Here is a 21,455-nt window from a genome sequence, read left to right as displayed (position 1 = left end):
TATTTAGAATTCCTGGTAGACAGTCCTAGTAATCTTTTTTTTTTTTTTTTTTTTGCGGTACGCGGGCCTCTCACTGTTGTGGCCTCTCCCATTGCGGAGCACAGGCTCAGCGGCCATGGCTCATGGGCCCAGCCGCTCCGCGGCATGTGGGATCTTCCCAGACCAGGGCATGAACCCGTGTCCCCTGCATCAGCAGGCAGACTTTCAACCACTGCGCCACCAGGGAAGCCCCCTAGTAATCATTTTTAAAAGTAATCTGTGTTAAAAGTCCTCCTGAACTGTTTTTGATAGTAAAGTTTTTGCATAATCAAATCACATGCTTCTTAATAATGAGTAATATTTATTAGCTGATTTAACTTGCATTAGGATTATCCAGGTAATGTCTTATAAATTGATAATTCTTTCAGTGAGAAGAATAGTTCTGAATGTAAGAATGTATTCTTAGTTACACATAAAATAATTGATTTCAGACTTGGGGGAAAGGATGGGTGTAGGATGACGATGTACTTTTAAGCTGCTACAAGTGGTGTGGTCTTCACTATTATCAAGGGTAAAAAGTGGAGGAAAGAAGCATTTCAGATGGAATAACATTTAACATCCTTTTTCTTTGTTTCTTATATAGTACTTGCATACGTTACACATTCTATACTCTATTTACTCTTATATTAAGACATGTTGACGAGAGACTTTTGATTCGGGAAGGGATGTGAGGTGTGAATCATTATTATTAATGTTATGGGTTGAATTGTGTCCCATCTGAAATTCCTATGTTGAAATCCTGACCACGGTACCTTAGAATGCAGCTGTATTTGTAGATAGCACATTTAAAGAGGTAGTTAAGGTAAAATGAGGTCATATGAGTGGGTCCTAATCCTATATGAGTGGTGTCCTTATAAGAAGAATGAGGACACAGACCCACAAGAGGGAAGACTGAAGACCAGTTGAAGACACAGGGAGAAAGAAGATGGCCATTGACAAGCCAAGGAGAGAGGCATCACGAGAAACCAACTCTGCCAGCACCTTAATCTTGGACTTCTAGTCTCCAGAATTGTGAGAAAATAAATTTCTGTTGTTTAAGCCACCCAGTCTGGGGCATTTTGCTGTAAGTAGCCCTAGTAAATGAATACAGTTAATAAGAACCTTTAAAAAAAAAAAAATTGGTGACTAATTTCAGGATTATTTTTAATTTAAAACAAATTGGCACCAACAATGCACTTATTTTTGTCTTATTTTGCACTTCTGTTGAACTTTATTTTACCCTCAGGGCTTTTAGGCTAGCAGTATATTTTCTCATGCTAGTCACAGGGTAGCTTTTCTGAAGATTCTCTTACTCTGTTACTTGACGGTTTGATGAATGAAATTTGCTGATGTTCTTTTGAATGTTTTCTTGTTGTCTTCAAATGTAGAAACAATATTTGAAATTTAGACCAGTTGGACTGTATTACAGCATTAGACATGTTTTGGACTTTTTGTCATCACCACCACCTCCTGAATCTTCTGCAGCTAGTAAAAAGGAGAAAAGCAGTATTATTGGGAGTCAGTGGATATACAGTGTTTTTTCCTAATATTAGTGTAACTTTATAGCCTACTTCATAGTTTTAACCTACAGCAAGTACTAAGGGTTTGACCATTTAAAAACTTGAATTCATATTCAGAATTAGTCCATTTAGAAAATAAAATCTAATAAATGATTAGCCAATTAACGTCTCAGTTTCACAGAAGAACCACTGAACTATGCAATCCGGGAATCTGAGTTGTTGCTTTGTGCCAAGCACAAAGCTTGTTGCCTGGAGATAAAATAATATTAGTTTACAGAGACTTCTCAGTGTAGTAGGAAAAAAATTTGGAAGTAATTTTTTATGTAAATAAGGATAGAAGATCCATATCCAATATACTAAAAACTTTAAAAAAAAAGTTAGGAGCCACTTAAAGGGCTTGATAACCTGTTCATCATAAAATTGAGGTAAAGATGAATTGTACTAAGAAATACCTTTTCTTTTCACTTGCCCAGTAAAAATGACCATTTTTGTTACCTTTTTGAAGTGCAAATCAGATGTTATCTCTTTCCTGTTTAAATCCCTTTAAGGATTTCCCAGTGCTCTCTAGAGGACAAATCCTTAGCAAGGCCTTCAAGGCAACACACTGTCTGGCAGAGCTGCCTGTATTCCCAGCTTCATCTGGCACTTTGCCCGCCTTTGTAGCTCTCTAGACTCCAGCTACACCAGTTTTTAAGTTCTTTAATTGCACCAAGCTTATTTCCACTTCAAGGCCTTTGTGCACATTCTGTTCTTTCCTCTCCAACTCCTCCTCCTTTTTCTGCTTAGGCAAAGATTACGTAGTCTTACGTTTTTAATAAGCATCCTTTAGGAAAGTCTTCCCGGTTAGCATAAGCATCCTTTAGGAAAGTCTTCCCGGATGCCTCAGGTACATACCTCACGCTTCCTCTGATAGTTATAGTTAGATAATCAGTTGTTCATTTGATAGTTTGTCTAGCTCCCCCACCAGGTGGTACAGACTACACACCCAATAAATATGTAAACGGATGTATATCCCAGAGTCAGTAACTCCTGTTTTTATTCTGTTGAAGGATATCCTTAACCCTTTAAGCAAAATGCTTTCTCCCTCTATGAATTCTTTAAAATGCCACTAAATATAAGAACCATCTAAAAAGAATGTTGCATCTTTTTTTTACAAGGCCTTTCCAGATAGAGATGATTTCTTTGTTAAACAAAAATTTCTTACAAAACCTTTTGAGTGTTGAGCTCTTGAGACAAAATATAAAATCATGATATTAGTATTCCACTTTCCAGATGACGTTTGAGGCATCTGATGAACTAACAGGTGATCCTAAGCATCTTAACAGAGGCTTTCTGAAGATTATCTTCAACCTAACTGAGTGACTTTAGGAGTAGAAATTTCATCAGGATAAACAGCACTAAGTAGAGACATCTGAGGCACAGGCAAAGTCTCGGGGTACCGGTCAAGTCACCCCAATCAGCTGACCAGCTTTACATCTCGGGCTTCCTTAGGTCTGGAAGTGAGGCTGGAGATCTGTAAAACCTTCTCATTATCTGGAGAGGAACATTAAGCTCAGACAGGTTAAGCAAGATGCCCAAAGTCTCACAGCTAATTCGTAATGTTAGGACTAAAATTATTTTCTCACCTAATCCTGATTGATCCCACTGATTGTATGGTTTTCATATTATTTCTAAAAACTCAGTATTCTGCAGAGGTACCTCAAGAGCCATATTCTAGAGTGGATGAAGAAACCTACCCCTAACCCCTACTTCAACTGGACCAATCAATTCCATCTGGAATTACAAAGTAAGATCTTGTTTGAGGGGGATAAAAAACCCCTGAAAACCACTAATCAACTTCTTGTAATTACCAGTCTGTGTGCAGTAAAGCAAATTTCCTGTTTGCATTTACTTTTTATGCTCTTGTCGTGAGATTAAGCTCCGCTTGACTTTCAGCTACTTTACAAGAAGTCAAAACAGATTCCATCTTACCTTTTTCAGTCATATTTCCTTCTTCCTGCTTTTTCTTCTCTTCAGTTACCTTCATCTTTGCATCATACTCATCAGCTAGGGATTTCCATTCCACTCTGTTATTCTGAAGACCATTCAGCATAGGTATGATTTCTTTGTGAAACCGTGAGAACTCCTAGATAGAATTTTAGGTCAGAAACTTAGATCATACAGTTCATTTTTAGTACTTTTCATGTGCAGAGAAGGAGCCCTAAGGAATTATTACAGCGCTCAGAGCTGCTAGGATGAGATTAACTCAGTGCCTCAGAAGTGGGAAAGGTAGCTGTTTTCCTTCCTGCCTAAGTCTGTTCCATTTGCTTACATCTGAGTTCTCACCTTTCATTCCACCCCTGAATGAGAGGTTAAGGTAATACCTCAAACTACCTTGGAGAAACAAGGACACCCCTAATGACTTTCCTTGAGGATGACTTTGATTTTGGTTACAGTTTGAAAGAAAAATTCTCATCCAGAAGATGATATGTTTCACTCAGATAATCAATTTGTTTACTTACCTTATATACAAAAGTACAAACAAAGTCAATAAATCCAACTTGAAGTTTAGGTAGTTCATCCTTTTTGTTTCTGTCCATCATAGGCTAGAAAGAGAAATAAATTCTTTAAAGATCTTTTTCTGAGATTCAGTGAAAAAGACTGATTTGTACTGATAATTTTAAATAAGTAGTGCATTTTTATGTCAAGGTCTTTACAATTGGTTGTTGCTGCAGCACTGTTCTCTCCAGATCTCCTTGTTCCCAAAATTCATTTGCAACCAGAAGTGCTACCTGAAAAGAAGGACATGATTCATGAAAGTGACTTGTTTGCATTTTATTGTGACATTTAAGGATACAATTTATAATTAATGCTTGAGGTGTTGTCATACCATGAGCTCTTTGGTTTTAAAAGGATGTCATTTACAGATGATATTTAAATGGGAAAAGGGTATTTCTCTTCCTACTTCACTGTGGTAGACTTATTCCAGGAGTGCCTGTCTCCTATTTGCTATTGCCACCACCTCTCAACAATAAAAAGGGGAGATGGGAGATTGTAATTCCATTACATTCTGCCTCATGCTCTAAAGCTTCCCAGATCCTCCTCTTGTCCTGCTTATCTCTTAGCATCTAGCATGTATCTGCGTGTGTGTTTGTGCACATACGTGCACAGTTTAGAACACAACTTCACCTGATTATGGTGTGAGGATATTTGAGGGTTCATTTATAGTTTTTTAAAAACCAGGTTTATTGAACACCTACTAGCTGCCTTACATTGGCATGAGCCAGGCTTACAAAGAGGAGTAACATGTGACCTTTATCTTTAAGATGCTCACAGTCTAATGAAGACAGTCATGTAAACGATGTGGTAAGTGCTGTAATAGTAACAGTATGAACTGCTGTGGATCAAGGAGAAGGGAGAAAGATAAGGGAGGTTGCATTTATGCTGTATCATCAAGGATTACTAGTAGTTTGCTGATAAAGAAGAGGGGGAAGACTATGTACAGATAAAATTCAACATCCAGCTTTTTTTTTTTTTTTAAGTTATTTTTGGCTGCATTGGGTCTTCGTTGCTGCGCGCAGGCTTTCTCTAGTTGCGGCGAGTGGGGGCTACTCCTCGTTGTGGTGCGCGGGCTTCTCATTGCGGTGGCCTCTCCTGTTGCAGAGCACAGGCTCTAGGCGCGTGGGCTTCAGTGGTTTTGGCTTACAGGCTCAGTAGTTGTGGCGCACGGGCTTTGTTGCCCCGCGGCATGTGGGATCTTCCCTGACCAGGGCTCGAACCCATGTCCCCTGCATTGGCAGGTGGGTTGTCAACCACTGTGCCACCAGGGAAGTCCCCAACATCCAGCTCTTGTGTGAGTAGGAGCTTAGAGTGTGAGGCGGTGACATGGGAAAGAGTGAAAAGAAAGAAACTGGGGAGTAGGAGTTAAGGACAGGTAATGACAGGCCATGTAAGCTCTGCTGGGAAGTTTAACCTGATTCTCTGGGCCAGTAGTTCTTATTCTTGAGCCATAGGGTCCCTCCAAAGTGCATGAGTGGCACAAAAATGGATGCCAAGAGAAATTTAAGCTAAAGTAACTTTACTTTTTTCTCTTTTATAAAGTGATCTTTGTACAACTTTTTGTGTGAGAAAAATAGACTTTCCTTCTTTCTTTAAAAAAGGTTGAAAACCTCCAGCACTGGGGAGTTTAGAAGGCTTCTAAGCAATGCTGTGGCCAAGCAGAGGTCTATTTATAAGCAGTCCCAGCAGCAGCTCAGAGGAAGGTTGGAGAGTTCATGGTAAGAGAGGATCACTTAGGAGGCTGCCACCATAGTTCTGACGAAAGAGGGAAAGTATTAACTAAGGTGGTAGCAAGAGTGATGGACAAGAATGGTTTTGAAATGAGGGAGATGGACTCAAGCAAGACCCCAGGTTCTGGCGTGGGTGATGATGTCAACAAAGAATAGAGAAGGAAGAGCAGGCAGTCAGTGCAGAAGGAGCACAAGTGTTTGGCTTGGGGGTTGATGGCTCCGATTATTCTGTCTTTACAAATAAAATCCACATTTATAGTTGAACCCAGTGAATCCTGGCCTCTTCTGCTTAGGGTTTTCCCTGTGAATTAACTGAGGGAGAAAGAGAAGCTTCTTTCATTGATTAGTAAGAAACCAAGTGGTAAATGAATGGCTCCCACTCTCACTCCCCAAGGTTGGGGAAGAACTTCCTTGGAAGACGCCCTTAAATATGACCTCACAGATAGTGCCATCTGGTAACTGACAGCACACTGAAGAGGAGACTGTAAGTGCAAAGCCACCCTTGACAGATGAAGGCACTAATGATTCATCCTTGTCTCGTCCTTTATCTCCTCTGTTAAAAATGCAGACACTCCCTGAATAATTGTATATAAACTTCTTACAGCCAGTCCAGTGATAAAGGAATTCTTTTCAGAAAGCATTTTCTTTCTAAGGTTCCCTCTATTTGCCTTGTTCTGGGCCTGACCAAATGACCTATTGTCCCACTGACATTTGTGAGCTCTTGAAAGCTGTTTGCTTTTCTTCACTAACAGAAACCCAACAGGGAACATTGTACTTTTGTCTTAACTTCTTAAATTCCTTTTTTCTTCTTCGTAAATTATAAACCTATTGTTTCAGAGGACAAGACCAGGGTGATGAAGATAATTGCTTACAAAATATATAGTCATATAACTGATAGCTATCATTAAATTCTGAGGTTGCCTGATACCTTCATGTTCTCTTTCACATGGGACCTAGACAGAGCCCGAGTATGCGATAGAAAAGGGGAACTACTCGCCTGACTTTGTACCTCCCAGGGCTTGGTTATAGCTGACAGGTCACACGCAGTCATCATCATTGCCCTTTAAAAGAAAACAAAAAGTGTTAAAATAGAAATATAAAACAAGTTATTTTTGCCAAAAGAGAAATAAAATTCTGACTACTCACATGATAATCTCTTTTTTGGTTGGATCAATGGTTACGTATTTGATGGCCTCTTCTTCAGTTTCCATTTTTTCACAGGCATCAACAATTTTTTGAAACATGGTTCTCTTCCTAAAAAAGATACAGCTGTGCAACAATTTTAGCATATAAGACCAGAGATAAAAAGTGTCTTTAATGCATGCTTTTCAGGTTTTATGTTCCCAGTTTTCATCAAATGTTCATGTAGTGGATCAAAGGGGCTAGGGGAGCAGAACAGGGAATGGCTGTGTAACTTTGGCATAGAAAGGGTTTAAGACAGAAAAAGCACCAGCCAGAAAGGGGAAAAAAACTGTTAAGTTTGAATACATTAAAACTAAGAGTTACATGTGACAAAAAAAAATAACATAAAGGCCACAGGCTGTGATGAAACACTGTAATGCATAAAACCAACAAAAAATTAGAAGCCAAAAGATATGAAAATACAAGTGTGAACGGTAAGATACCATCTCACACTCAGATTAACATAATAAATAGATTTAAATAAGCCCAGATCAAGAAGAGTCCAAATATGGGATAACAGGGACTCTTGTATGCTGCTGGTGGGAGTCTAAATTGGCATACCTACTCAGGAGTGCAGCAGATTTGCAATGTGGTATAAAATTTAAAGTATGCAAACGCTACAACAATCCCATTTCTAGATATGTACTTTACAGAAACTCTCATACATATACAAGGATATACAATGTAGGCAGTGATGAAAAATTGGAAATAATCTAAATGTCCATGAATAGAAGAATGGCTAAATTATGGTATATTCACACAGGTGAATATACATTTAAAAAGAATGAACTGGATTTCCATTTACCACCAAGCTAAATCTTCAAAACATTGTGTGAAAACAAGCTGCAGAAAGGTATACACGGTATGATACCATTTATGGAAAAATTTTAAACACACTTAATGCCATATAAAAACATGAATGGGAAGGATGAATACACAGCAATATCAGGATGGTGGTATCTGCGAAGGAGAAGGGGAGAGGGTTTTCATTATAGAGTGGGCATGGGATGCCTCAATTGCATCAGTTTTTCCCCTTAAAAAAAAAAAAGATGTAAGACAAAATCTTAGCATTTGTTGAATCTGAGCTATAGCTATTTGGATATCAGTTATGTATTTCTAAATAATCTGTCTTCATGTTTGAACTATTTAACATGAATTTTTAATGAAGAAGGATCAGAGAAGCACAATTTAATACTGCCCATCCAAGTTGTTAAATACTTAGATCCTATAACTAGTTCACCTTGTCCTAATACATTTTAAACTTTATAATTCACCGACAAGAAATTGTGCGGAAGCCTGGAGTATCTAGCCTCCTTGGTAATCATTATTATTATAAATAGGGTAGCACTCTGCTGTATAGAAGTCAATATTTTTTGAGTTTGTTAATGTGCATCAGTATCACCAAGATTTTTCATCTCTCGGACTCTGGCAGGATCAAATGTCTGAGCCTGCAACTCTAAATACCAGATTGTGGACTACGATGAATTAATTCACCAGGACAAAAGTCACCTCGTAAGGTTTTGTAGCGTCGCTCTTCTGGCAGTGCACCTACCTTGCTGCATATTCTTTAATTCAAATTTCTTCAGATAAACTAATATTAGGGGCTTAGGTTTTTAAAATATGTTTCCAGATGTCTAGTAAATTCATTATCAGGCATCTTAAGGGTATTCTATTGATAATACAAAAAGAAAAGAAGTGTGTGTGTAAATAAATACCTTTTAACTTTAAGGCAACAGACCATTTACGGAAGGCAGAACCACACAGAGTACAAGGGAGTTCTGTACTTACTTGAAATATAAAGCCAGGTCAGTTGCTATTATTGCAACTTCAAACAAATGAATAACTGTTTCAAACTGGCGTTTATTTAGGTTCTGGAAGATGTTTAAACTCTGTAAGATGAAAATTCACAATAAAGTGCCATCATTAATTTGCCTTTGATTCAACATACAAACCAAACAATGCTTAATAACATATAGATTATCCTATTATAGAAAGAAGAAAAACTAGGTCTTTCACTTTTTTTGCTTTCAGTTTTCCCTCTTGGATTAGGTTACCCCTCTACTGTACTTTGAGTAAGGTAATTTAAACTATAAAAACGGGTATCATTAGCAAATATTCAGGTAATCAATGTATAAGATTTTGGAGTAAATAAAAGTGTTTTCTTCCAGGACCATTTCAACAAAAACAATTGATTTTTAAAAAATTTTCTGTAGTAATTGAGGAACCTTAATAAAGCGTATCTGGTATTTATCCGATTGTTAGACATGTTGAATTACTTACTAGATAATTTCAGAGTGATTACAGAAATTGCTGGAAAACTTTCAGAAGCTGCAGATTACAATAGTACTCACACACACATAGGAAAAAGTAAATTCTTCCAAGTTGTTCTTAAAATGATGTCTTGCGATTATATTTTACAAAGACTTAACTATACCTTCCTTCAAAGAGTTTCCCACTAATAATCTCTTCATACATGGATCAGCCTCAATTTTTAGTGTTCTAGAAAATGACAGTGTAAATCTGGGAGTGTTTTTTAAAAGGTATGATATTCCAAAAACACCATTTTAGGAATACAGGCCAAAGGACAAATGTATAGTGGGTTTTGCCAAATGAAGTTAACAGTTATGAAATACAGAAAAATTCCACTGGAAAGGAGGAAACAGTCTATTCACCTATGTGGAGATAGAGGCAGCATAATGTAGAAGAGAATACTGGGTCAAGCACCAAATAATAATAGTGAACACTCACCTAATGCTTACTGCTTCCCGGGCACTGTTGTAAGTGCTCTATGAACACTCTTAATTGCACAGCAAACCACAGCATAGAGAGGTTAGGTAATTGCTCAAGGTTAAACAGCTAGTACACAGCAGAGCAGATATTCAAGCCAGTGCAGCAGGGCACCACACTGCCTCTCAGCAAGGAGCCCAGGTTCAGCTCCCAGCTTCCCCACTCGGTAGTTGTGTAATCCTGAACACCTCACTTAACATCTGTATTTGTTATATCAAATGGGGATAATAACAGCTGCCCTGCTAACTGCCTAGCACTCAGTCTGTGATCAATAAATATTTATGGAATGTTGATGCAAATGAGATAACTGGGAATGCATTTCAGAACTATAAGTTGCTACAAAATATACTTAAATTATTTAATTATTATATATCAGTATTACTGTTATATAAAGTTTTGAGGTAATTTCCAGGTAAAAATAGAATTGCAAACCCAAGACCAAATACAGCTCTGTCATTCCAGAAGATTGAAATATTAGCAAGAAGTAGACTAGAATTATGTGTTACTGTATACATAATACAAACCTCCATTTAAGTCATCTTTTTTTTTTTTTTTTTTGCGGTACGCGGGCCTCTCACTGTTGTGGCCTCTCCCGTTGCGGAGCACAGGCTCCGGACGCGCAGGCTCAGCGGCCATGGCTCACGGTCCCAGCCGCTCCGCGGCATGTGGGATCTTCCCGGACCGGGGCACGAACCCGCGTCCCCTGCATCGGCAGGCGGACTCTCAACCACTGCGCCACCAGGGAAGCCCTAAGTCATCTTTTTATAACAGCTTCCATGACGAGAAAAATGGTATTGTACACAGCAGATATAAGTAGTAGAAAAACAAGTTGTAATATTTGTTAAAATAATGAGTTCATAATAGCAGCTATATTTTTAAATTGATAGAAGGAAGAAATGGCTGTTGGACACTATAATGAACAAAAAGAAAGTTTGTCTAGATCAAAATTAATGTCTTACTTGAGACAGTGCACAGCAGCCCCTTGGGCATAATCTCTGCACCAAATTGTCTGGATACAGGTTATTTTTAACCTGGTCTGGATTGACCAGGAAGAAGGAAGAGTAAGTGGGCCATTTGTCATTTTAATCCCACTTAACCTGCCCCTGATTTTGGTACACTGGTGGCCTGCCCTTGGACTGATGGGGACCCAGTGGCATATTTACATCACTGAGTCACTGCCTTTATCTGTTCACTGATACACGTTATCATGTTCCCAAAATAATGTGTATTATGTAATTCCGACACATACTCCGTAGATCCAGTAGCACTTAAAGTCATCCTTGACTGCTGTACTAAGGACAAAAAGTTGGGGTCGTGTGGAAATGCCTTAAACTTTTAGACAAATTAATAGCACATGAAGTCATTTTAATCATTATATACTGAAAAATTTGCTAAAAGAGTGGATCTCAGGTGTTTTCACCACACACACACACACACACACACACAAAGGTTAATGTAAATTAATGACTGTAGTAATCATTTTACTATGTATGTATATCAAAACAGCATGTTGTATACATTAAATATATGTAATTTTTAAAAATTAAAACAAATATAAACTTAAAAAAAAAGAGCCAAATAAAAACATTATAGAATGGGGAGAGGGGGCACACAAAGCAGGTTGCTGAGTTTAAATAAATAATCCCTTAGGATAGAACTTGAGTCTACCAAACGCCAGACTGTACAGACTACACAACCATCAACCAAGTAAATCAGTATTTTTTATGCACCAGTTACTTTAATACAGGTACTTTTATTTTTAAACCTGGATACCTGTTGCTATTTGCTAAATATATGTGAGAGAGAAAAGCTATATATAGAGATAAAAATAAATATGACTTAATACTGTTAAACTTCATTTAAGTCATACCTTTTTCTAATCCAAAATAATAAAACAGCTATATTAAAGCAGACAGATTGTCAAAAGGTCTTTCACTTTACAAAGTAAATCAATACTGGATTTTTTAAAAAGATTAATGTCACACTTTTAAAATTAGTATAATTAAGAAAAAAGTGTACACTCACCCCTTTTCAGTACTGCTTCCTTTGTTGATAGCACAATACTCCTTATTTTCACTCTTCTCACTCATTTTCACTTTCATCTAAAAACACTGTACAGGCCTCTAATTGAAAAACCCTTTCTTAATATTCTGTTTTCTCTTTTCCTTCTCTCACAGCTAAGGTTCTTAGAAGAGCTTCTAAGTGGTTTCTTTTTCAGCTGTGGTTATAGATTCACATAAAAGATCCTGTTTCTGTTTTGTATTAGTTGCTAGAAAGCTCTTGACCAAATCTGTGGCCCATGTCTAATAAATGTTTATACTTTTCACCGTATACATTTTGGGCCTTCACCATACGTCATCTTATTTTTATATTCCCATTAGCCCTCATTTTTTTTCTTTAATGTTATATTTTTTGGACACTCCATTAAAAACATTTTGGAACAAGTTGAGGATTAAATATATATACATGCATGCAGGGTTTTTTTGAGTAAGCAAAGGCAGAGCCGGTGATCTTTTAATCAGAGCAAGAGGCCTTAGGATGTGGACAGCACACAGAAGGAAGGAAGGATGTCCCTCAAAAATCCAGTTTGACAACAGAGCAGCAGCAGAAGAGGAATTGATGGGAAAGCTATGCTGACATATATCTGCACTGACTCCTATTACTTAGTCGCCTGTGCCAAAGAGAATGCCCTGGGTAACAAGAAGTGATGGCAGGAAGTTTGGCATCGATGGCCGGATCCTAACACACAACCTGTAGCTTCAAGGGCTTTGGTTAACATGAGCCTTCCCAACTTCTGGAAAGCCCAAATTAAAGAGGTGTGTTCCCCAGACCAAAGAAATAGAATCAGTGAGGCAGTGTTTGAGACAATAAATAGGAAGCTGGGCTGTCCTCAGTGCATTTCTGCCCTTCCTCACAGGATTCTTCGGCAGATGGCAAATTCCATTAAGGAATGAGTCGTTTTCAAAACAAACGACTGCATAAAACCTCTGCATAAAGACCACAAGAACACAAAATCTATGGACTCAATGCAATTGCAACCAGAATACCAACAGGTTTGTGGATATGTGAATGTAAATTGACAAACCGATTTTAAAATTCAAGTGAAAATACAAAGGCTTAATAAAAGCCAAGGCAGAGGCAAACTTGAAGCAGAACAAGGCTGGAGAATTTACACTGAAAGAAATTAAGATTTATTATAAAGCTATAGTAGTTAAGATGGTATGATACTGACAAAGGAGAAACTGATCAGTGGAACAGAATAGAGAGTATGGAAGCAGTCCACCTTATTTTATAATCAGTTACCTGATTTATGACAAAAGGTCTCACTGAAGTGAAGTGAGAAAAGGGTGGCCTTTTTTTTTTTTTTTTTGTGGTACGCGGACCTCTCACTGTTGTAGCCTCTTCCGTTGCAGAGCAACGGGCTCCGGACGCGCAGGCTCAGCGGCCATGGCTCACGGGCCCAGCCGCTCCGCGGCATGTGGGATCTTCCCGGACCCGGGCAGGATCCCGTGTCCCCTGCATCGGCAGGCGGACTCCCAACCACTGCGCCACCAGGGAAGCCAAGGGTGGCCTTTTTAATAAATGGTGCCGGGTCATCTGGATTTCCACCTGGACAGAAAAATGTATATTGATCTCTACATCAAACCATATATAAAGATAAGTTGTGGACTTCCCTGGTGGCGCAGTGGTTAAGAATCCGCCTGCCAATGCAGGGGACACGGATTTGAGCCCTGGTCCGGGAAGATCCCACATGCTGCGGAGCAGCTGAGCCCGTGCATCACAACTACTGAGCCTGTGCTCTGGAACCTGTGAGCCACAACTACTGAAGCCCGCACAGCTAGAGCCCATGCTCTACAGCAAGAGAAGCCACCACAATGAGAAGCCCACGCACCGCAACAAAGAGTAGCCCTTTCTGGTTGCAACTAGAGAAAGCCTGCACACAGCAGTGAAAACCCAACGCAGCCAAAAATAAATAAATTTATTTATTTAAAAAAAAATAAGTTGTTAAAAGACTGTGGATCTAAATGAGAAAGGTAGAACAATACCAGTTATAGAGAAAAATACCTTCATTACCTTGAATAGTCAAAGATTTTTAAGATGAGAAAAAACAGCTAATCTTTAAAAAATTGATCAAATGGACATTAAAATTAAGAACTTCTATTTATCCAAATCCAACATTAAGAGTAAAAAGGCAATTCACAGAAAGGGAGAAAATATTTGCAATACAAATTTCTGACAAAAGATATATAAACCAGAATAAAGAATTCCTACAAATCAAGTTGAGAACAAAGCAACCCCAAAACAGAGAATTTCAAAAGGTTAATAAACATAAACTGTAGTTCATGTTAATCAATGCTATTTAATTTGACACATTAAATTCAGTGCAATGTCACTACATTCCCATCAGAGTGACTAAAATGAGAAAGATGGAAAGTACAAAGCGTTGGAGAGGATGGAGAGCCACTGGAACTGTTGGTAAGAACATATATTAGTACAACCATTTTGGAAAACTGCTTGTCAGCATTCACCAAAGTTGAACATATGCTCATCCTTTGGCCAAGCAACTCTATTTCTAGGTACATACCAAACAGAAATGCACACGTGTATTCACAAAAAGACATGCACTAGAGAGCCACAGAACACCACGCGTAACAACCCTGAGTCAGAAATCACATGTCTTTCAGTAGTTGACTGAGTACATAAATGTCGTGTACACACACACACACACCCCAACCCCAAACTAAGAAAATAACAACGGAAGAAAGGAACACAAAAAGCAAATGAAAAATATATCGAAGGAAATACCCAGTGGAACATGAAAAATTCACACCAGTAATATCCACAGTTTCAAAACCATAAGAACTTAAAGAGGAGACTGCAAGGCAACAGTAGAATTAAAAGTGAACTAGCAGAACTAGTAGTAGAATGAAAAAAATGGAATTGAACATAAAAGCAATATAATTGATGAAATCCACATTAAAGCTATACTCAAATAGAATAAGCAAGTGAACTGCAGCAAGGGACATAGTCCACAGTCTTGAGGAAATTAAAATGGAAAAGAATAAATCTATGAAAATATACAGGCACCTCCCTGGTGGTCCAGTGGTTAAGAATCCGCCTTCCTATGAAGGGGATGCGGGTTCAATCCTTGGTTGGGGAACTAAGATCCCACATGCTGTGGGGCAACTAAGCCCGCACACCACAACTACTGAGTCCGTGCGCCACAACTAGAAGGCTATGCGATGCAACTAAGAGCCCACGCGCCACAATGAAAGATCCCATGTGCCGAAACTAAGACCTGACGCAGCCATAAATAAATATTTTAAATATATATATATAAAGAACATAATAGAAATAAATGGTAAGAAGACTCAATATATACATAATTGGTATTCCCAGTGTATTAGAAAAATGTTCAAAGATACAATGAAAATAAAAAACTTTCCTGAAATTAAAAAAAAAAGAATTCTGTGGATCATAAGTGTAACCCATGACAAGGAAAAAATAGATGCAGAATGGTCAATACCCAGACATTCAGACAAAGTTACTAAAATATGAAGAATTAAGAATCATATGAAAAGATATACAATGGAGAAAAGACAGCCTCTTCAGTAAGTGGTGCTGGGAAAACTGGACAGCTACATGTAAAAGAATGAAATTAGAACACTCCCTAACACCATACACAAAAATAAACTCCAAATGGATTCGAGACCTAAATGTAAGACCGGACACTATAAAACTCTTAGAGGAAAACATAGGAAGAACACTGACATAAATCACAGCAAGATCTTTTTTGATCCACCTCCTAGAGTAATGGAAATAAAAACAAAAATAAACAAATGGGACCTAATGAAACTTCAAAGTTTTTGCACAGCAAAGGAAACCATAAACAAGACGAAAAGACAACCCTCAGAATGGGAGAAAATATTTGCAAATGAATCAACGGACAAAGGATTAATCTCCAAAATATATAAACAGCTCATGCAGCTCAATATTAAAGAAACAAACAACCCAATCCAAAACTGGGCAGAAGACCTAAATAGACATTTCTCCAAAGATGACATACAGATGGCCAAGAAGCACATGAAAAGCTGCTCAACATCACTAATTACTAGAGAAATGCAAATCAAAACTACAATGAGGTATCACCTCACACCAGTCAGAATGGGCAGCATCAGAAAATCTACAAACAACAAATGCTGGAGAGGGTGTGGAGAAAAGGGAACCCTCTTGCACTGTTGGTGGGAATGTAAATTGATACAGCCACTATGGAGAACAGTATGGAGGTTCCTTAAAAAACTAAAAATAGAATTACCATATGATCCAGCAATCCCACTACTGGGCATATACCCAGAGAAAACCATAATTCAAAAAGACACATGCACCCCAATGTTCACTGCAGCACTATTTACAATAGCCAGGTCACGGAAGCAACCTAAATGCCCATCGACAGACGAATGGATAAAGAAGTTGTGGTACATATATATACAATGGAATATTAGCCATAAAAAGGAACAAAATTGAGTCATTTGTTGAGACGTGGATGGATCTAAAGACTGTCATACAGAGTGAAGTAAGAAAGAGAAAAACAAATATCGTATATTAACGCATGTATGTGGAACCTAGAAAAATGGTACAGATGAACCGGTTTGCAGGGCAGAAGTTGAGACACAGATGTAGAGAACAAACGTGTGGACATGAAGGGGGGAAAACTGTGGTGTGGGGATGGTGGTGTGCTGAATTGGGTGATTGGGATTGACATGTATACACTGATGTGTATAAAATTGATGACTAATAAGAACCTGCAGTATAAAAACAAACAAAAAAGAATCATGAGTATCTATGCAGAAAAATCAAGTCACATGAGAGGGAGAAAATCAGGTTGGCCATTTATACCTCTCAGGGCAATGCTTCAATGCCGAAAGACATTGGAGCAATTTCCTACAATTTCTGAGAAAAAGAAAGTGACCCAAGACCTTTATATTCTGCCAAACTGACTTTCAAAACTAAATGTAACAAACAGATCTTAGGCATGTACTTAGCTTAGACTCTCTGGGAAAAACTACCAAATAAAACAAATCGAGCTAATCAAGATAAAATAAAATACAGAGGAATGGACAAGCCATGGTAGAAAGACTGAGGTTAAGTATCAGGCCCATTTAAAAGTAGAATTAGGAATAAACAGTTGTGCCTCTTTGGTCTTGGCCACAGAAAAGAGATGACAAAGGGAACACTGTCATTTGGAAAGCATCACAATGAGACGCACACTGTGGCTCTAAGGCCTCCCACCTTCAGAAGCACACCTGTGACAAATGTGGCTGCCCTACCAGGCAGAAGAGGAAGTGTGCCCGGAGTGCCTAGGCTGAGGACAGAACACCACTGGAGCAGGCAAGTGAAGCACCTACAGATTGTATACTGAAGCTTCAGGCATGGATTCTGGGGAAAACAACACCTAACCCAAGAAAGCCACTGGGGTAGAATCCAGTTCATCTTAGGGATTTCAACCATTAGTCATGCAATAAATGCTCTGGTTTAAAAAAAATAGACAATTGTGGAAATTATAGAGCAAAATGAATTTTATAACTACTGATAACAGTAAAAAAAAATACTTTTAAGGATAATAAATACCTTACAAAATAGAGGTGGAGATGCTGGAAGCAGTATAAGTATTCTAATTGTTTCACGTTTCATAGCAGGGAGTTCATGGATGATGTAAAGTTAACAGGTATGGTCTAAAATCAAACATCTAAATGTTTGTTATAGTTTTTCACACTTTCCCGTAATCACCGGTTATTGATTTTAGGGTTCTCTTTAAGAACTAATATCTCTTGTGATAAGAACACAGTCCTCTGAAGTTCTGTAATTCTTTCCATTAAAAAAAAGTTTCTTCTGTTAAATTCAAGTAGTAGAATTAAAATTTTCATATAAAATAAATGGACTACCACTCAGCAATGAAAAGGAATGAATCACTGCTGATTCATTCATTCAACACGAACAAATCACAAAATTATTATTCTGTATGAAAGAACCCAGCACAAAAGAGTAATTATTGCATGATTTCATTTATATAAAAATCTAGAAGATTTAAACTATAGTGACTGAAAACATTTCAATGGTTGCTTCAGGCTGGGAGGAGAGAGAGGCATTGACTGCCCGGGGGCAAAACGAATCCTTTGGGATGACAGAAGTGTTCTGTATCTTGAGTGTGGTAGTTCCCAGGTGTATGAATAGAATTCATAGAACTTTTATGAAAAACAAATTAAAGGGATGCCGCTTATTGTACATACATTACACTTCAATAAACTTAATTAAATAAAAACTCTAACCAAAAAAATAGCTTGGATAGTAAGATCCCATTTTTCTAAAATTGTTTCTGTCCTTCTCCCTTTATATATTCACAGAGGGCTACAATGAATTTCATTAAATGTTAATGAAATGTCTATTTCTGAGTGATAGGATTTAACGTGATTTTTTAATATTTATCTTTGGAATGTTTCCTATTGCTTTAATTTTTATAGCGGGCATGTGTAATTTTTACAACTATTGTCATTAATTTAAAATATAGATAAGTCTATAATATTCCATTTGTTCTTCCGGGGAATTGTGCTGGACACGTGATGTAGAGACAGGTGCACAGAACAAGAGAGGAGACCTCTGTCCCAGCCCCACTCCAGCTGGGCCCCCATCTGCTCAGCTGGTTTCACCTGCCCACAGAAAGAGTCTAACTTTGCTCCCCCCTCTACCAATAACAGGCCATTTTTGTTCTCCTAGTGCCACGAAAATGGCAATAAAATATAAGCTCTGCGTAGCACACCAAAATAGAAATGGCTCCAATTCATCCTGATGAGGGCACTCAGGGGAGATGAGTTCTAGTCTTCAGTGTGCTACATGTGACACCCATAAGAGAAGACTGCCAACATGTTTGTGGTTTGCTGGTGACCATACGCAAGATATTTAATTTCTTCTTCATTTCTTCTTTGTATAATACAAGGTCAGTGTGAAAAAGCATAAATAAAGTTCGTGAAGTGTTTTGAATAATAAAAGTGGTGTTATTTATGCTGAGCAATGCATTTTGTCATTCCGACAGTACATTGTAGTATGAAAGTTTCTATTCTGACAAATTTGGCTAACAAGACTTTTCCACCTATTCATTAGGTTAAAGGGTGGGTTTCTGACTAGTTTAGAATACAGATGGTTCTGTCCTCAAAGCAGGGAATCCAACTCTACTGGGACATAAAGATATTTTAGTTCAAAGCCTGATAATATACAAAACAAAATAAGTAACGTCCACAATATGACAAAATTGCTAGATAAATCATAAGGATTTCCCTTATGTAAAAAAATTAGTTTTAAGTGTAAATATTTTCTTTATACAATAAATAAATAAAAGAACTGTATTGTCTCTCAAAAAATGTACTGAGACAACTGTATTGTCTCAAAAAAGAACATCTGATGGTTAAAATTTCATTTTTTTTCAGCATTCAATTTGCCTGCTCATAAAATGCTCTGTGATTGCATTTATTGCCTAGCGACTCTATTTACAGCCCTTAAAAGTCTGCAATTAGCAGGTCGAATAGCACTGTAGACAGGTCCTCGCCAAGGTGGTACAGATTACTAAGATGCAATATTCCTTTTTAGAAAGAATTATAAGCCTTTATATAGCCATCAAAACCAGTTCAGACTGCAGAGTAAATAACATTAAAAAAATTAAGATGGAAAACAACAACTCTATTATAAACTCTCAAATCCCAGAAAGGAAAAACATATGAGCTACTAGGAGCCTTCCAAAGTTAAGCACTTAAACATTTGGCTGTAAAGGTTTAAAAATATATTTTGCGTTAGTAGGTAAACGTAAAATTAAATAAATTATTTTTGATACTACCTGCCTGTGATATACATAATCAGTGGGATGAATGGAAAATTCTTACTCAAAAATACAAGACTGTCCCAACCAGTAAAACAAAGACTCATAACAAATTGGATAATAACAATTTACTCTTATCTTCCTGAAGTACTTTCAATTCTACTCTTTCTAATTCTCATAGGACAGATATTATCATCCTTTTTATGATACTACTGCAGGGACAGGTCCTGGCTACACATGAGAATTATGAAAATTCTTATTAAAAATGCAGATTCCTGGGTCCAATCCCCAGGGAGCCTGGTAAGCGCAAGATGAAGCCCAGGATGTGTTTTTGAAAGCCTGCCCACCTCCGCCCTGTGAAATCGATCACTCTGACGCAGATGGTCTGTGTCCCCCTGTCTGGATGCAGCCTGCAATCACAGGCTGTTGAAAACATTTAAATCATGTGTTTATTTGTTTTGTTTTTCCACTTTTCTGCCTGGTTGCCCTGTCTTACAAGTTTTCCCACTTGGCTTTTGATTATCTAGAAGAATGTAGTGTTATGTTTCTAAACTTGGACATATTTCCATATACCCGTGTCCCCTGAGCCTAAAAAAAGATTATTATTGAAACTGAAAAAAGCTCCACTCTCCCGAAGGCTTATTTATCCTAATGAACTCGTACGAGTCTAGACAGTTTCTCTGTCGAGACAAAACAGTATTCCCATCCATCTACTAATGATTCATTCTGGGTTAGAATTTTCTCAAGATATATTTTTTTAAAGTAAAACTAGATTATATTCACCACCTTTCTCACAAGCCTCTATACCCCTCAAATAAAATCAGTAAAAAGAATAATGACTGCCTTCTACAGAAGGTTAGTAGTACATGATATTGCATAAACCAAAGTGAATTCAAGACCAAGCTTAAGCCACTTCCTGTGAAAAGCTTCCTGATCCCACCCCTCTTCTCCCCTGTGTCCTGCCCACTCCTGAATGTGACACCTCCCTCTGGAACTCTTGGGAGATTCACTCAGTGCCTCTGATGGCAGTTGTCCGATCTGTCGTACAGCCTGATTTCATGCCTACCCCTCAACTACCAAAGCTTGACTTTCTCAGAGATACAGACAGCGCCTTACAGTGCATACCACATGAATCAGAAAAGCAGTGGCTGTGCAGCCTCCTTTTCTCTTCACATTCATACATACCCAGGGTGCGTAGAGCCCTCTCACATCCACCTTAAGCTTTTTCTTCTTTCTTCACAAACCCACAGACATTCTGTGACTTCCCATGGCTCTTTTCTCCTCTATCTCAGCTACTTCCAACTTGGCTGTTCAACAACTATTGCAATATAGCAATTTCTATCAATTGACTTCAATAAAGGTATATACTGTCAACCGCCAGAACTCAAGGCCGTCCTCTTTCTAAGCATTTTCTGTGGGTTAGTGCTTTGATCCAGAGCTTGTGAGCTGCCCTAGAGAGAGAGAGAGAGAGAGAGACCCACGTACCTCATCCTGCAGGAGAGTCTTACTGTACTCCAGGTGGTGCCTCTCCAAGATGGACGATCCATGAAGCCTTGCTAACGGAGATGTGGATCTAGGAGGAAAAGGATAATTTTAGCTACTTAAACATTACACATAAGGTTACATGATGCAGAATCTTTACAATCTGAGGATTTTTTTTCATTTCTTCCCTCTCCCCTAATGCCTGTGAAACAGTTGGAAGTAACATATTGGAAAAGAATCTTTAGATTTAGAACAGGAGAATACGCTCTTTTTAAAAAGTCCTTTAAAAAAAAAACAACCCTAATTTGTTAAATGCGTAAAGTGATTGACTTG

The 21,455-nt window shown here is 38.0% G+C and overlaps 1 protein-coding gene across 2 annotated transcripts in view; it reads right to left on the bottom strand.

The window, feature by feature from the left end:
- Nucleotides 1–1,168: 1,168 nt before the first annotated feature.
- PDE6C (phosphodiesterase 6C) overlaps nucleotides 1,169–21,455 on the bottom strand; it is a 60,265-nt gene continuing 39,978 nt past the window's right edge. Inside the window, exons 15-22 of one of the 2 annotated variants that reach the window (XM_029245536.1) lie at nucleotides 21,126–21,213; nucleotides 8,777–8,877; nucleotides 6,953–7,060; nucleotides 6,804–6,867; nucleotides 4,235–4,309; nucleotides 4,040–4,123; nucleotides 3,510–3,663; nucleotides 1,169–1,503 (exon numbers count right to left, since the gene is read on the bottom strand). In XM_029245536.1, the coding sequence (XP_029101369.1) occupies nucleotides 1,442–1,503; nucleotides 3,510–3,663; nucleotides 4,040–4,123; nucleotides 4,235–4,309; nucleotides 6,804–6,867; nucleotides 6,953–7,060; nucleotides 8,777–8,877; nucleotides 21,126–21,213 (736 nt within the window). In that variant the 3' untranslated portion in view covers nucleotides 1,169–1,441. Of the gene's footprint in view, nucleotides 1,504–3,509; nucleotides 3,664–4,039; nucleotides 4,124–4,234; nucleotides 4,310–6,803; nucleotides 6,868–6,952; nucleotides 7,076–8,776; nucleotides 8,878–21,125; nucleotides 21,214–21,455 lie in introns of both variants that reach the window. The other variant, XM_029245535.1, reaches the window with a different exon arrangement.

Source organism: Monodon monoceros, unplaced genomic scaffold (assembly GCF_005190385.1).
Source record: "Monodon monoceros isolate NGI ecotype Baffin Bay Population unplaced genomic scaffold, NGI_Narwhal_1 Super_Scaffold_4, whole genome shotgun sequence".
Taxonomy (NCBI): Eukaryota; Metazoa; Chordata; class Mammalia; order Artiodactyla; family Monodontidae; genus Monodon; species Monodon monoceros.
This window is presented reverse-complemented; position numbering and strand designations above follow the sequence as displayed.